General features: G+C 41.3%; 4 protein-coding genes across 4 annotated transcripts in view; all 4 read right to left on the bottom strand.

Annotated features, from left to right (window-relative positions):
• Positions 1-830: 830 nt before the first annotated feature.
• Positions 831-5,598, bottom strand: cops9 (COP9 signalosome subunit 9). The gene is made up of 3 exons (XM_073488402.1): positions 5,430-5,598; positions 4,931-5,003; positions 831-960 (listed from the first exon to the last, which is right to left on the bottom strand). Exons 1-3 carry the CDS (start codon positions 5,490-5,492, stop codon positions 923-925), a joined length of 174 nt encoding a protein of 57 aa, XP_073344503.1. The 5' UTR covers positions 5,493-5,598; the 3' UTR covers positions 831-922.
• Positions 5,599-6,523: 925 nt separating this feature from the next.
• Positions 6,524-7,264, bottom strand: otos (otospiralin; the record flags this gene model as incomplete). Its single annotated transcript, XM_073487904.1, has 2 exons — positions 6,524-6,711; positions 7,225-7,264. Coding segments are annotated over 2 exons (228 nt in total), but the record flags the coding sequence as incomplete, so codon positions are not given.
• A 1,416-nt stretch (positions 7,265-8,680) lies between these two features.
• apodb (apolipoprotein Db) lies at positions 8,681-11,536 on the bottom strand. Its single transcript, XM_073488638.1, has 5 exons — positions 11,367-11,536; positions 9,986-10,101; positions 9,776-9,897; positions 9,528-9,613; positions 8,681-9,432 (listed from the first exon to the last, which is right to left on the bottom strand). Exons 2-5 carry the CDS (start codon positions 10,094-10,096, stop codon positions 9,200-9,202), a joined length of 552 nt encoding a protein of 183 aa, XP_073344739.1. The 5' UTR covers positions 10,097-10,101; positions 11,367-11,536; the 3' UTR covers positions 8,681-9,199.
• Positions 11,537-13,290: 1,754 nt separating this feature from the next.
• Positions 13,291-17,162, bottom strand: part of arhgap21a (Rho GTPase activating protein 21a) — an 88,461-nt gene continuing 84,589 nt past the window's right edge. The window contains exon 25 of the mRNA XM_073488724.1: positions 13,291-16,061. Within this exon, the coding sequence (XP_073344825.1) occupies positions 14,427-16,061 (1,635 nt within the window). The 3' untranslated portion in view covers positions 13,291-14,426. The remainder of the gene's footprint in view (positions 16,062-17,162) is intronic.

Below are 17,162 nucleotides of genomic sequence, written 5' to 3'. Positions count from 1 at the left end.
TTCTTTCACTGATTCGTGTCTATTTACATCTCTTTTCAAAAACTTCCAAGGCCTTGATTTCCTTGATTCTTTACAATTTAAAAACTTTATAAAAATTTCAAGGACCTGTGGAAACCCTGCTCTTTCTTTATGAAAAGGAAAACACAAAAATCAGGCGCTGGGTGACGATCCAAACTATAAAAGAATATAACGCAAGAAGGCTCTCTGGCAAGCAATTCTTCAAAATAAAAGTCCTCTAAATATTGTGGGGGACCTTCCTCCTCCAATACCCTGGAAATCTACGCCTGTATGTCGGTCTGCATCATCTAAAGGAAAATAAAGAGTGAATCCATTCAAATTTAACTCCATACAAGTCTTTACAAATAGTTGAAGAGTTGAGGCACATAAAAAGTGGTTTTAATCTGAAAGTAAAGTCAAAGCTCTCTCATTTTCCCTCTTTGACTCCTGACTGCATCTGTCGGCAGCAAAACCATTTTACTGCTCTTTATTTTTTTTTTAGCATTTCCACATTTTTCTGCAGCCCCCTTCCTGTCTCGTCCCGTCGTGTCCAAGCTGAACATTTAGCGGTCATGTTAACACTGTATCTCGTATGTAATTAACATTTACTAACAGGTGTTTCGCAGAGACCACAAACCTACAATCCAGCCCGGGAGCAGATTCAAACACGACGACGCCAAAACCATACTCATAATTTTCTCTAAAGCAGGAATGTGAGGGATTCTCAGAATTCACAGACACCTGGTTCACCAAGACAGCCTTTTTTTTTTTTGTAAAAACAAAAAGTCTTTATTTCAGTTTGATGGTGAGTGACATGGAGGAGGAGGAGGAGGAGGAGGCGGAGGCGGACTGTACAAGAGAACTTCAGGATAAGCTGTTTTCATTTTCTCATCTAGAAGTTCACAGACACACACAGACGCTGTCGTCACTGCAGGTCATCGTCGTCGAAAAGATCCTCGAAGTCTGCAGGAGAAAAGAGACAAAAAAGACAATTAGATGTTTCCAAGAACTCCTACATTCTCAGCTAATTACGCTATACATAATGATTTCATTTATTCATGAGTTCAGAGCAGCTACAACTTCTGCTGAAGAAGTTTAGTGGCAACTTTTAACGAGGGAGTGTTTTACTTTGTTTGAACTTAAAATGCAGCGACACATGGAAACGTTTCCTAGAAAGACAAGGTACCTGGTGGAAAGTCCCTAAAGAACCCTCTTTATGACCCAGTTCTCATGGTGTAACGGAGCTAGTAAAGAGGGCAGGCTGACAATGAGCTGCATCTGATGTTTGGACCGATTATAAATACATTCATTCAAGAAAACCCATCAGTAAGTACTGAAGGAGCCCAGCTGAGGAAATCCTCCACATCAGGTGAGAAAAAATAATCATGAAAAGATAGAAAAATAAAATAATAGCTTGCTGATTCCTCTTGTAGCACCGGCACGTCCACGCATTCAAACACGGCAATTTCAAGGTCGGGCGATTAGAGCTGAAACCGATTAGTAAAGCAGCTAATAGGTTAATACGTTAAACGATGAATAGATTCCCCGCGGCTTTAATCTCTAATTGTTTATGTAATGATTTTTGTTGGTTTCCTTCATCAGATCACTGAAGGAGATTATCTGATTATTTTGGTGTGTTTTCTGTTAGTTTACTGCTGTAGCTCTGTGTTGGACACGTATTTGTGATCTAAATGGGACTAACCTGGGAAAATAAAGGCTACATTTAAAAAAAAGGTTTACCTCTGGGCGCCGTCTTCCCTCTAATCAAGGGGGAGTTTTCCCAAAATTCATGGATGAAAGATGGCTGCTGAACCCCTTTTCATTTTGACATCAACTGTTTGTAATTGTAAGTCCAGAATCTTTCTTTTCGTAATTGCTTGTTATCTTTGGTCACCGACTGTGGTGTGTCTGTCTCTGCCCTGTGTGATGTCTTTGTGACAGCCAGTTAAACCATCTGTGTTCAATCCAGACTCTCTCTCTCTCTCTCACACACACACACACACACACACACACACACACACACACACACACACACACACACACACACACACACACACACACACACACACACACATTACTTTGACCACTTACGTCCTTGTATGAAAACTTGTGAGTTTGTGCTTGATTTAAGTATTCAGATCTACTCCGACCTGTTGAGCTGTCTTGTCACAGGCTGTATCCACTGTGCAGTAACTGTTGTAGAATATACTGTAGTATTTTTCAGGATGAGCTAACGGCTAAAAGCCGGTTGTTGCCACAGATATATGATATACAGCAGCAATCACGTATAATTTGCTCATATATATTCATATTAATCTGCTAAATGTCCAAAGGCTGAAACTGATTCAGTGCATCAGGCTTCACGTCTTTGTGGTTGCCAGGAACAGGACATTCCTGTTTCACCTAATGAGGGACAGCCTGAAAGTCAAACAGATTGCCCCTCGGCTACCCATAACCCCTTGCAACTTTGAACACCAACGCACTCCAGCATCATCAGGGAATCGGAGGCTTCCTTTATCCTTTATGTACTATATATATATATATATATATATATATATATATATATATAAATATATCACAATGTGGTCTAAAAGAGTGATGTTTCACACTGTTCAGTTGACCTATTAACATCATAGTGTCGTGTCCCCATCAGGGCAGATGGACATCTCAACGTCAGCTTGCAGAGCCACAGTGAAGAGCAGTTTCTCTTTGAAATCAATGGTTTAATTATCACCTCGGTACCAGAGTCGTGAACATTTCTCAATTCTGAGATGTATCGCGATGAGGCGTGGAAGATTCTGCAGCGATGCCGTGACAGAACATTATCAGGACGTTTAAACAAAACTATAGTCTACTAATGTAATGTACTAAAGTTGTAAATTCACGCTGCTTTCTTGCTTTGAATTTTTAGCGAACATTTATTAAAGTTTCTACAGGGTTCATACTCTTTCCTAGAGATCTTTTTCCAGGACATCTTCAGTGACGATCTCGCTGGTACGACAGACAGGGAGCACCTCATATGCTAACAGGTTCCTTAATTAGTTAATTTATAACCCCAGTGCCTTTTCCTCTTGTGAATTACATTGATTATTCATGGCTGTCTGAACACCAGGAACCAAGGGCTAATCAAGAGCAACAGTAAATATACAAAAGAAAAAATAAGACAAGTCTCATTAAACAAACAACTAATTGATTCCTTTTAAGAAAAATCTATGTTTTTATGATACTATACAGTATACTACTAATACCATACTGTATTGTGTAGTTTTGGGGAGTTTAAATCAAGTTTCAGGACACTCTGTTTTCCAGATTTTCCAGGTTTTCCAGGACACGTGGGAACCCTGATTCTACACAGGCAGTTTTCATGTCCCAGTGAACACTGAAAATGAAGTTCTGGCTTTCTCCCCATTCATTCAGACTCTGGCCTGGTCTTGTTCGACTGAACTCACTGCCCGGGGGAGTTGCCAAGATGCCTGCCGAGTGGCAAGTCTTGCCTAAAAAGACTTTTAGTGTATGCTGTGTCCCTGCACTTTTGTAAATAAGTGTTCTCCCTCCCTGTGTCTAAATAAAAATGAATGAAACATGGTGTTACAACACAGTGACTGCATTCGTTATTTGTATTAATGGCGGTTCTGAGACTCAAATCCTTGTTAGCGCCACGAGCTACAACGTTACATACACGAGAATTCACTGAATGGCAGTTTTAAGTGTTTACAACCAAAATGATCTCAAGGAGTGCATGTAGGTGTGTGTGTGTGTGTGTGTGTGTGTGTGTTTAAAGCAGCTGACTGGCGAGGTGTCCCGCTGAGTTTCAGTCTGACAGCAGCTATAAACTCACTTTACCATCCGCCTCTTCTCTCCTCCTTTCCTCCCTTTTTAACAATCAGCTCTTTTCTTTCTAGGTCATGTGCTGCTGAGCCAAAATTGTTTTTGCCTGCAGCCGACGCTGCAAGACGGAAAACAGATTAGCGGCGTAGTGGGTTTTTTTGGGGGGGGGGTGTCCTCCGTGTGTGCCTGCTCACACATAAACTGGTGTTTACAGGAGAACAACAGGATTTCAGAGGGTTAATTTGAGAGGACAATGTGGTTGAGGCAGGAAACTGGATAATGTGCTTACAATGAAACTCCAGCTTCTCCTCTTTAAGCCTCATCACTGGAAAAATGTGATTTATTTGAGTAAATATGTTCCATAAGCTTTTTTACTTTACTTTTTTCTTGCGTCTTGTTCAGTTTAACTTAAAGAAGAAAGACTTTACGTGGCCCAAATGAGCAGGTTTCTCTAAGAGAGATGTACATTTGTTGACCAAGTTTATGTTGATCATTAAAAGGCAACTGGGTATATTAATACCAAAAAACAGGAGTCTTCAGATAACTTGAATTCGTGGTTTTAGCTGAATTTCAGGTCCCTCTGATTGATTGCAGTGGATTCAGATCATGTGCAGGTTGTGGAGACTGGCTCCTAAATAATGAGTAAAGGCAGCTTGGGGTGGCTACCTGCATCAAGGATTGCTTATTTTCTGCATGAGTGTTGCTTTCCTTTTTTTACAGTCTTGCACCTGCAGGTTTCTTTTGTTGTTCTCTTAACTGAACCCCTTGACATCCCTTCATTTTCCCCCCATTTCATTTGTTTAGAGGCGGTAAAAGAAGTATATTTCAGTTTCATTATTCCCAAATGAGGCATATATACCGCTACAGTCTACTGACGGACGTGGCTAAACGAGGAAACAAATGATGTTTCGTGTTTATCACGCCGTGTGGTTTTGATCACTTTAATCTCTGGTTTTCACGCCGGATAAAAGTGTTACATAAAACTGTGAAAGCTTCCCTCTGGTTATACTCTGTCCTGCTGACACATTCTGCTAGTATTTTAAAATGACTTCAGTGCTACATATGTGATAATTAGCAGATGAGTGCAGATAAAACTGTGGTTTACCATTAAAGAAATCAGAGTGCACAGCTTTTTCATTGGCTGCCAGGTCCATTAGCAGGCCGCTGCTGCCTCCTGCCTGTTAACACACAGAAGTACAACCAGTTTATGGCAGCAAATCACTCACACACACTCCAATAACACCACATTAAATGTAAGGCATCAGACTATATAGTATATAATTATAGTACGTTTAATATCAGGTCATTTAAGTGCTATTCATGTGTGTGACTTTCACTTGTACCAAAGTAATATTTTAACGCGATATCTTTACTTTTACTCCAGTATGACTTCTGGGTACTTTTTACAACACTGATTAAAATAAACACGAACTAATTAACATTATTGTAATAATGTTATTTAATAACATAAAAGGCTGCAGGTCCTTTCTGTCAGAGAACTATTATCTAGCTAGCATTACAACTCTACAGGGCTAGCTAACGTTAGCATTAGCCTGTTTTTGATCGATTGTGTCGCTTTTTACTCTTTAAATCTTTAAACTCACCTCGTCCAGATCCACATAAGGTCCGGCTCCCTCGGGAAACATCTCATCCACCGCGGGTTTCATTATGTTTCACTTCAGCAGCAGTTCAGTAGTTTAAATTCGTTGTTTGTTTGTAGCTAGCTGGGCTAGCTTCTCAGCGCAAGTAAACAAAACAACCTTGTGCGACACTAAATTGTGCTCGGCTGGGTACGAGCTTGTGGCGATGTGTCCGCTCTGGCCGTAAAAATAAATAATGAATGAATAAAATAAAATGAAATGAAATAAAATAAAATAAAATAAAATAAAATAAAATAAAATAAAATAAAATGAAAACATAAATAAGAAAAAATAAAAATGAAGAAAAAATACATGAAAATAAAAAAATGAAAAAAAAAGAATAATAATTAAATGAATAAATAAATAAAATAATGGAGCGTATGGCAAGAAGCAGTTTTTCTGTTGTTTTTGCAACATTAACCATCGAAGTGTATGCACATCTTACCATATGAGCGGTGAAAGAAGTATTAGGCTATTTTTCTTGAAGTAAAAGTCAAAATACTCCATTACAAGTAGGCTAACTTAAAAGTCTAAAAGTCTAAAATTTCAGCAAAATGTATTTTCACCAAAACAACTTACAACGAATAAATACATTGTAAAAATATTCATAAAATATATAACTGCCAGACATAGTGACACTAATAATAGTTGTTCATTTTGAGGAACAAGAGTCATTTACACTTCAAACACACTGTAATTGTGAATTTTAACATAATCTTTGGAGTTTAATTTCTAAAAAAATTAAGGAAAAGAGAAATTTTGTGATTGAGAAGAATTTAAGTGAAAAGAGAGGAAAATGAAATAATTTTGCAGACACGACATATTTGTAAAATGTTTTATTTATGCCACACTGCATGAAGATATTATACATTCCTACAACAGAGCTACATACTTTACATAAGCAGGCTTATTCTATATGTACGACTACGCTACAAACTGTTACATACTTGCTATGCCTTTCCTTCCCTTCACCTCATTTTATTTCTGTATTAATTTCTCTTAAAGCAACTCCTTTGTATCTCCTCAGGTTATCTCAACAGCTCCATCCAGCTCCCCTCTCAGTGTTCATGCCCCTGATTGGACTCGTATCCCAGGGTGTCTCCGAGGGGCTGGTGGGCGAAGAAGGCCCGGGCCAACTCGTTGATGTGGTTGTAGGCGCCGATGGATCTGAAGTACTCGACGTAGTTCCAGAAGTCAGAGGTGGAGTAGGGCCAGTAGGGGACAGCTGGTGGTTCATCATAAGGCACTGGAAGACACACAGGAGACAACTTAAATCAGATGTTTAAGTTCAGACAACATAGTTAACGTTTCCCTGGATGCCTTCACACCACATTTAGAGAAGTGGATGTGAGCGTGTATCTGATATTGCTGAAAAGAGACAAAGAGCAAGTTGTTTCCACTTAAGAAAAAAAAGGCTTCAAGTCTCTTCAAACTTCAAAAAACGTTTAAAAGAAAGGTGGCAGTTCTAGCACAAATTCTTTGAGTGCCTGATATACTGACACCAATACTCGACATTTATGGCTTTTGGATTTCGAGTGGCTGAATGAAGGAGAAAAGAAAAGCAGTGGTGGAATGTAACTCAGTACTCAGCAAAAACATCAGATAAAACACTGGAGGCATTTCTAAACCTTTCCTTTAAGGATCCACCGCTGCAGAACAGGAAAACAAACAGAAAACTATCACTAAAATCTGAGCTATTTCGTCTATGTTGCAGAATCTGAAGGCATCTTAGAGAAGAAGTGTTATTTATACACAGTACCTCCTTCTGGGATGACTCTGGCCTCTGTGAAGGAGAGAGAGAGAAAAAATTAACATTCCCAAACATTCCAAGACTTCCTAAATACAAAGACGGGATTCAAGTGAGGAAAACTGAGCTTTTTTCCCAGAGGGCCGCAGGATACCTGCTCCCTCCTCAAATATTATGACTGACCGTTTCACACTCACACACACACACATAACACACATAACACACTCAGAGTCCGAAGCGTTAAGAATTCATGGTGGCACAGAGTCGTCTTTGTTCACACGCAGTCACTAAAGACAAATGCTCTGCTGTAGATGCATCAGCGTCACGTCTGGGAGAAGCACACATGATTCATACACAGCTGTTCTGATGATGATAAGCGTCTGTGCATGCACACATAAGACCTTTATCACTTCATCACGACATGTTTTAGATGTTTAATATTCTCGTAAAGGCAACAGACGATATGCTGCAAATGAAGTTTAATCTAAAGTATAATTTACAGATTTACAAAAGGAGAAACTCACCGGTGAGCTGACAGATGAAAAGGCCGAGGAGAGCACCGGTCCAGACCAACAGTTTCATCTCGTCCTCCTGAAGGAACAAAAAATGTCAGTGAGGTCCAGTGATCAGTCTGTCACTCAACACAATGATCCCTAAATCCTAAAAAAAGTTGTCGTAGTTGTAGTTGTGCGTCATTTTTTGAGAGTTAAATGAAGTTAAGACGAGTGAAAAGTGTCCAGATGTTTACCTGTAGATAGTTTGTGAAGCCGTGCAGAGAGATGCTGCTTGTTCATCTGCTGGTTCGCTGTGGTCTGAGGGGCTCCGTGGAGGAAGAGCCTCCAACGCACACACGCAAACACACACATGCAAACACACACACGAGCAAACACAGCCAAGCCATGCCCACATTATTCTGTATTTACACAGCGAGGTCCTTCCTTTACATTTCCAGATGGTATACAAATCTGTACACGTTGTTTTTTTTTTGACAAATCCATCTTATTCCAACCTCTTCACCACTGGAGAAAGTTTTTGCAAAAATATGTCGGAAACTAATTTGTGTTGAGTTATAATCCCTGTTCAGTCAGTCTGCTGATTAATGCCAGGAAGTGAAAATCAATGTTTAAATGTCTCTGTGTCTCACCTGCACACCAGTATCAGGCCCAATAATGACAAAAAAGTGGTTTTCTTCTTAAAGCCGTCTAATTCATACTTGCGGCTAACTGCTGCTGCTAGCCGTGAATCTAGTGTGTTTACAGATTTGACAGTCTACAGTACTTGAGTCCATCAGTTCACTTTACACTGTGGACAAAATCTCCATATTTTACTGCTTCAAAGATACTGCTGTCATTTTTCAAATATCTTTTGGAGTCGGTACAACGCTCACCAGATAAACGACCAGTATTTGAGGAGGATGATGCTGTAAAAACAACAGAAATTAAACCAAATAACTGCAATATGAAGTCTGTTCAATTCCAAAAGGTAACTTTTTAATTAAATGCTGAAATATTAACGATTGATTTAAGTGTATTCATTGTACATTCAACAAAAATATGAACACAACACTTTTGTTTTCGGTCCCATTTTTCACAAGTTGAATTAAACTTTTATTGCGACCAATTCGAGGGACTAACGTGCAATAATCCTGATGTTTAATCCGTCAAGTAGATGGATTATCTTGGCAAAGAAGAAGTGCTTACTGACACGGATTTTTAACAAATGTGTGCTCAAGATTTGAGAGAAATTAGCCAGAAAAAGTCTGAAAAAGATCTTTAACTTCAGTTTGTGGAGCATGGGAGCAAAAACTGAAGTGTTGTGTTTAAATCTTTCTAAATTCAAAAAAATATAAGGCAGCAACAGTCAGATTTAGATATATTCTCAAGAACTGCACTCTCTTGTAACTAGCAGTGAAAAATATTCAGACTTGAGTACTGGACCCTGCCTCAGGGCCGGCTCCAGTGCACCGACCGGAAGCCTCCATGAATCCCTAGTTGTCCTTGCAGCCCGTCTGATCCGTGGTCTTCATCCTGAACAGGTCGATGCCTTCGTTCATCAGCAGCTCTTTGGCGTAGCTCACGGTCTCTGGAGGCAGGAAGCGCGACCGGCCGAGGATCCAGGCGAATTCGATGTGGAACAGGCGGAGGATGTCGGTGCAGGAGTACACGACGGACAGGCTGGTGTAGTCAGTGGTCAGAATCCAGTAAGGGCCGTAGGGAGTAACTGGGTCACAGAGAGGAAAGTAGAGTTTACAGAACAAAAACTGAAAAAGACGACAAAGACGAACAAGAGGAGGACGACAAGGACGACAAACTTACAATACGAGAAGCTGACTCCAAGTTTGGCGGCTTCTCTCGGGTCATGAATCACTGCTGTCCCCTCTACTGTCCTCACTTTGTCTTTACTGAGACACAGAAACAAGTTTGAACTTCAGTGAACTAATGTGAAATCAGCAGAACAAACAAGAAGATCAGTCCAAATGACAACAGTAACTCAAGTCAACCATCTCCTGAAAGCCCTCCAGTCATCTCTCTGCAATATGCATTAAAAACCCGTCAGCACTCACTAGAACTGGGAGTTCAGCACCTGAATGGTCCCGTCTTTCCTCACACCGTAGTTGGCCTCGATGCACTTTCCTCTCTCGAAGGAAGCGGGGAGCTTGGCGATCTCATACCACCGGCCGAGATACTGTCAACACACAGAGATAGAGGCGCCATCAGCTCTGTGCGGCACAGTGGACAGTGTTCATGATTGTTTGTGTAAAGTGTGTGTTCACCTGTTGGAGGTTGAAGCCCGGCTGCACCTGAGGAGTAGGACAGGGACCCCAGCGATAGGTCTGTGCTGTCACCAGAGGGAGCAGCAGCAGGAGGAGGTAGACGGAGGACATGTCTCCTTCGGGAGAGGAAGGGAGATCACAGTAACAGCAATGTCCCAGACTCCCTTACGAATCGTGTGATTTTAAGAGTTGTTGCATCACGAGGAGAAACTTGACAAACTTTGTGAAACGGCTGCGGCACATTTTAAATCCTTGGTCCCTTCTTGTAAATTCAGCATTAAATGCACTTCGTTAAGATTTTTGCTTCCTTGTAAAAACTGTCTTGAAGTGCATCCTGTCTGCTTCAGTGTCCGAGGTGCGTCTTGCCTCACATCAGCTGTTTGAACACACTGTTTCAACCGGTTTCGACATTGACACCAAATGTATTAACACATTGAGGGCAAACATGTAAAAATCCAGTAAACATGAATTAGTAGGGAGGGCAAAGAAAGTGGAGAAAGTCACCAGACTCCCTTACAAAACCCTCAATTTTAAGAGTTCCTACTTAGAAGGAGCTGTAAAAACTTTGTGAAACGCTGCTCACAACACATTCTTATCTATTTGGACTTACTAGTTCATTCGGCAAACGTTTTACGTCAATATATTTATTTATTTGTGTAAAAAATATCCATTTGTCCCAGTGCTGTGGGTGTATACTCTCTGGCGTCCCATTTTAATGCTATAATTTGCATTATTTGCATTTTCCTCTTGGATTTTTGTCTCTCAGTACATTATATATTTTAATTATAATACTGTCTTGTGTTTGCTTTTTCCAGATGTTGCTGAGTGTATTTGTCTGTGATTATTTCATGTTTAAGGGTTAAACTACAGTCTAACTGTGTGGAGGGTGTTGGCGTGCTGCATTCACATACCTGAAGTATCTACATTTACCTTCTATTGTTCCCTATAGAGACGCATATAATGGTGTAGCAGGAGTTCAGCGTCTTGTGAAGTAAGATAAAGAGCTCTCTGGTATGTTTTTCACTCATATCTCTCAGAGGAAAGCTGAGAGCGTCGTCTTGTCTTTTGTCTGTACACATTATATGCTGCCACACCTGTTCTGCTGGTTTCACATAACAGCTCCTGTGCTGCTGTGTAACAACTAAACACATTTTATTCAACGGTTTCTTTAAAGATTTCAGGCTAATTCTACTTAAATTAAAGCTGTAGTTGTGAGATATCATAGCAGAGTACACATTCAGGAGCACAGAGGCTGAAACGAAGAGGAAAACAAGCTTTGCAGAAAATAATCAGTGTTTTAAAATGAGTTTAAATTAAGTTAATTAATGCTGATTTGAGTTTAATTCATATATAAACTCGTTATAATATAAACTCGTCTTACCTCAGGTGTGGAGCTTACAGGTGGAGGTCTGAGGCTGCTGCTGAGGATGATGATGAGGAGGAGGAGGAGGAGAAGTGTCTCGAGCTCTCCGGACAAACACACGAGCGTGTGTTCCCCTTCACGTTACGTCACTCTGGCAGCACGAGGCAGCTCATTAGCTAAATTGTCATCACGCGCACATTCCCACGTTGTGACAATGCAGACGCTGCGAGAAGAGTCTGACGTCCCACCGTGCTTTTATTTTGAAACTCACCTTTATTTACTTCTTCGTTGGTATGGAGTTTTATCAGAATGACGTCTTCTTAGTTATGTATTAGTATTATTTTGTGTTTGAATCAACTTTATAAATTATTTCATGCATTTTAAAGCAACTTTTAAAAACTATTTTGTGTTTAAAGCAACTTTTAAAATTATTTTATGCATTTTATTGTATGCATTAGTCTCTCAATCTGTTTTTATACATGTTTTTTCTTCAATCACTTGTAAAGCACTTTGAATATTTTTTTAAATATTTGTTTGAAAGGTGCTATATAAGTGTCTACTACGCTGTCATTCTCAATACTGCCACCAGATGGCGCCAAATTAAGAACAAATCTGATGTAAAACACAAAATAAGTCGTATTTTATCAATGTGCAGTAGTTTATATCTACTTTAACTGCCTTGGTTGAAATTTGAACTGATGTTTATGACGTCTACTGACACTGTACGCACAGAAAGAAATACTAAAAATATTTAGATTAAGAGAAACAGTTTATCAAACCTGTCCAAAACGTATGACTTTTATTTATTGACATTCAGTCAAATAAATGTGATTAAACAAAAACAAAAAACTTCATAAAAGCTTCTTAATTTCTTCTCAATCAAAAGATACATAACAAACAAGAAATTCGAGTCATCAGTCTCGAGCGCAGTCACAAGTCTCTAACTTATTTAGCATTTATTTTCTGTTACTCATGTTGCAAGTCATCAAAACATTCACCGTCATTGCGACTTGGACTCGAGTCAACTCAAGTCACCGAGCCCACATGTCTGATAGTCAGTTAATTATCAGGATCCCATGAACACCCAGGACGTGACCTCAGTGTCCTGCTGACACACAGAGGCTCATTCATACGTTCATCTGCTCTCCTCTGGTATTGCAGCTCCCTTCACTCTGACGGAAACCTTAATTCAGTTTTCTTCTGAAATATGTGCAACATACTGTCAGCAGGCTATGAACCAACTGACAAAACTGAGTTATATTTCAGCCATTTGAGCCTCACGCACTGATCGGAAACAGATTCTCAGATCTTTGAATGTCAAAATCCTTTCACGTCTTCCTTTTACAGCTGATTGTCTCACTCAAGGATTCAAGTGTATGTGTTTAAAGTTCATACTGTACTAAAAATAACAACAAAAAAGTAACAAAAATCAAGATATGAATGATAAGTGCACAATCACATCTGTAAAAACCGTCAGAGTACAGATACGAGTCAAAATGGAAAGTTGGGTGTATGTACCTGCAACTGAAGTGAAGATTTTTGAGAAAAGTATTGTAAAATTTCATATATTTTTTGAATAGAGTAAAAAGTTTGACCTGTATCATAATGAAACTTCCCAGATAAATAGTTAAAATATTTTTTTTGTTTAAGTTTACTGATATTTTACTTTAGATCACTTCATCTCCATATTTTATCAAATAGATGCTAATTGTCAAACATTTCCAGAACAGAAATTTGAACCGGAATAAAACCCAAATGTGTATTTTGGATGTTTTTCTCTATGAGGATGAAAGAAGAAATGTTACGGAGGCAAAATGTCCCAAAATCTCAAAGTGGCTTTCACTAAATCAATGTGAGCTTTTGACCGAATGTCCGTAAATACTTTTGCAACATGGCAGAGGATCGTTGAGTATAAAACAATGAGACCAAGCAGACAGGAGGATCTAATAAAGATTATTTATTTCCAGTGTTTGTTGAGGGAGGGCGTCACACCCATGTTTTGCTGTACACAGGCAACGAGATGTTCACTGTTCAGAAAACATTGTCTCATGCAGTTTGAAAGAGAAGTTTGTCGTGTTTTTTTTTTTTTTTTTCTTTCTCCCAGGTTTTAAGCGCCCATGCATTTTACTGCACTTTGAAAAATACAGAGGGGGGAAAAGTAAAACCATAATGAAACATAGACACGGACATTAATCTGAATGATGTCGCTGTGGGTCGAAACTAAAAACAGGAAAAAAAACACAAACAAAACCTCTCTGGAATGCCTGTGAGGTTTGTTTCTTCTAAAAATGTTTTTAAAATTTCTTTGACAACTGTTTATAAAAACAGTTTAAAAAAAAGAGGCACTTTTTCTTCTTGAGATAAAACAATTATATGTAAAAACTTAGTTGTTTTTGGACTATAACTGGACAAAGTTTGGAAATAAAAACTACTGTACCAAGCATTACATACTATAGTATCAGCATTTCATCATTAATGTTTTCTTTTTTTCAGTCTTTATTTGATAAAACTATAATAATTCCTCCAGTTCATCAAGCTAATATCTGGCTGTTGTGAGTGTGCTGTGAAAAAATAAAGTTCCCGCAGCACGCAGCTCAGAAAGCAGCCCTCAGTTACATCCACATACTTCAAGTACAGGCAACAAAAAAAACATGTACATATTGTTTTTGAAAATGACAATATTGTCACAAGCATCTAGTGTTAGTCCAAGGAGAGTAATACATTCTTCATACCGCTTATAATAGGAAGAACTTTTAAAAAGGTTTTTCCTCCTGCGTTCAACCCTTTGAGTCCGTTTCAGTAAAGTCACATTCTTGCGCTGGCAGGGTTTCGATCTCGCAGGAGGACGTTTTTTTCTCCGCGTCTGTTCCAGTACAGCCGACGAGTCAGTGGAATTAAACACGTAAACTCTTCAGCATTATTCCAGTAACAATCAGCCTATACACAGTATGTACAGTAGATACATAAAGTATACTTTGTAGAAAAAATATTGTGCAGTAACCTTCGCTGAAACACCCACATTCGTACATTTAAACGCATTCATTCATTCAAAAGACAAGAACTTGACACTTGTCGTTTTCACAGATACTGGTAGAACCGTGAGCGGACGACTTGTGCTCCAGACAGTTTGTGCGGGTGAGCGTCCGCCCCGAGGCTCGCTTTGTTTTTGCCTTGCAGCCCGCTACCGTTAACGTGCTCTTGAGCGGCAGAAGGAGGAGGAGGTCTTTCCGAAGCTGCGTCCTGCACGTCTGGATCCTCGGGGACGGCTTTAGGCGCCACCTCGACGCTCGAATCGGAGCCTCTGCACCGCTCCCTCGCGATCCAGTCCCGGATGGAGAAGTCCTGAGAGGAACATCTGGGCTTGAGGCGATCCAGGGCGGACAGCTCGGCCGCCTGGTCCACGCCGCCCTGCTCCCTCCAGTCGTTAATGACCGCCAGTTCTGGGAAGTCCCTCTGCCCGCCCATGGTGTGCCTCCGCCGGATGTTCTTCTTCTTCCCTCGAGCGTCTGGAGTTCGGTTCTTCTGCGTGAACATGTCGTCAGCAGACGTGCGTAACCTGAATTTGAGCCGCTCCGTGATCTTGAGGTGCCACGCCGGTTCGGAACGCTCCGACTCGCTGCGCGAGGACGAGCTGAGGCTGCTCGTGGACCGCCCTTTCTTCATCACCTCCAGGACTCGAGAGAGCCGCGTGGAAGACTCCGCCCGACCCTCGCTGCGCTCCCCACTCGTAGCTACGCCCTCCACCGATGACTCGCTGTCCGTTTTCTGTCTTAAGGACCACCTTCTGGAGAGGGTGTCGCACTCGATCATCCTGTGTGATGGGAAAAGGCGCCGCGCTTCCATTTTCGGCGTGGTGCTCCCTTCAGCTGCTCCACCACCTCTTTGTTCGCTCTTTTCCTGATTCTGTTCTGGACAGGGTGTAGACTGGCTGCTGCCACCGCCTGGAGCGAAAACAGGGAAGTCGCTCTCACTGTCCGTCTCCATCGGTCGTCCCTCGCTGATGAGCTCGCTCCGCTCGTCGTCTGCTTCCTCTCCGCCCTGCAGCTCCGGACTGAGAGCGCTGGAGTCCGCTCCAGTCAAGAATGTGATGGAAGAAGTAGTGGAGTAGTCTGAGGTGATGGAGCTCACCTCTGCACCGGCCGACGCCCCTAAACCTGGTCCCAGTCCAACACCTGCAGGAAGGTCAGTGGACGCTCCTGCAGTCCACTTTTTCGGTCTGGACCGCGGCACTGACGCTCCAGAGCTCATGGTCCCGAGGTCGGAGGTGTTTTCATCGAGCTGAGACGGAGGATCGGACAGGGAGGATTTCCCCTGAGGAACGATAATCGGGGACGGGGAGGGCGAAGGTGAAGGGTGTCTGGGTGGAGCCTTGTCCTTCAGGAATAAGGAGTTTCTATGCTCTCTCTTGACTTTAGGTGTGAGATCCACAGTTCTCCCGTTCTCTTTCCTCTCCTCGACTCGTGCTGGCTGCTTGGCGTTGGGTTTGGCGTTGGGGCTTGGACGACACTCGCTCTGCACCTCGGTCTGGAGGCCATGGTGGTTCGGCTTCTGGCCAGGGATTTCCTTTTTGGGGAACACAGCGTCCAGATCGTCGTCTGAGCTGCTAGGCTGCGGCTTCTCCTTTGACTTCTTTCTTTTGCGGCTGGCTGCAGCAAAGATGGAGGAGACCAGGAGCTCTCGGCTGCACTGGTCCTTCCCTGAGCCCCAGGAACCCTGTGAGAAAGAGAGAGCACAGGAAACCAAAATGAGTCTCTCTGATGCTGAGAAACACAAGGAAGGAGCACGTCATAGAGACCCCTGTCTGGAAACTTAAACCTGTACTTCACCTGCTCCCGTGACGCACCACAAACCAGAGAAGTGGACAGAGAGAGGAACATTAACAGACGACATCAACAGGGAGCACATTGTCGTGTTCATGCCGACTTTTAAAGCAGAAGCAGGAGAAGCAGCAGCACAACATGGACTGAGGCGTCCCTGCACGAGCTGAAGGAAAGCAGCCACATGACAGCAGCGCAGTGATGAGAAGCACCTGCCTCTGCTGGAGACACACTGAATCATTTTTATAACTTATAAGAAGCAACTGCAGAATCCTGATCATCGTCACGAAGCAGCAATCTTATGAAAAGCGGCTCTGGGTCAATGGATGTCTGGTACTGACGGAGAACTCACTGCAGAAACTTCAACAGTCGTTTCACCCAAATAAACAAAAAAAACATATTTTCTTACTCAGCCCAGGTGGTGTCGCTCATGCAGATAGTTTTATTTGTCTTGGTTTTCATAATCATGTTTTCATTAGTGTATAATCACCTGGAACTAAGAATCGCTGTGTTTTCGTTACCTTTGTTTGAGTCTTATATTTACAGAGGGAGCCATGTTTCTACAGTAGCCCAGAATGGACAAACTTAACACTGGCTCTAGAGAGGGTTTCTAGCTGCCATCTGCAGCCTCACTGCTAGAAGCCACTAAAACCTAGACATTTTAAAATCTTTGTGATTTAATACTGACTTTCACTGAAGCTGTTTGGCTGTAGCATCAATCAAACGGAGAATTTGTTCCTAAATTTGGACGATAGAAGATTGTCGTTTAAGATTGACGAGCAAAGATTTCACCATCTTTATGAAGCTGACAAAGTAAAAAGATGATTTTTCGGTGCTGTAAGAAACACAAATTAAATTCTCTTCCATTCTTTTGAAAAAGAGAAAAGCAGAAAAAACCCTGCTGGCTTCTGTCAATATTTTATAACTACATCTTCTGGATAAAAGAAAACCTTCTCCATACAAGTCCAACAAGAATTAGGAGAAAAATGGTTTGACA

This window comes from Pagrus major, chromosome 19, assembly GCF_040436345.1.
Source record: "Pagrus major chromosome 19, Pma_NU_1.0".
NCBI lineage: Eukaryota > Metazoa > Chordata > Actinopteri > Spariformes > Sparidae > Pagrus > Pagrus major.
Note: the sequence above shows the minus strand (reverse complement) of the source record. Positions and strands in the feature narration are given on the sequence as shown.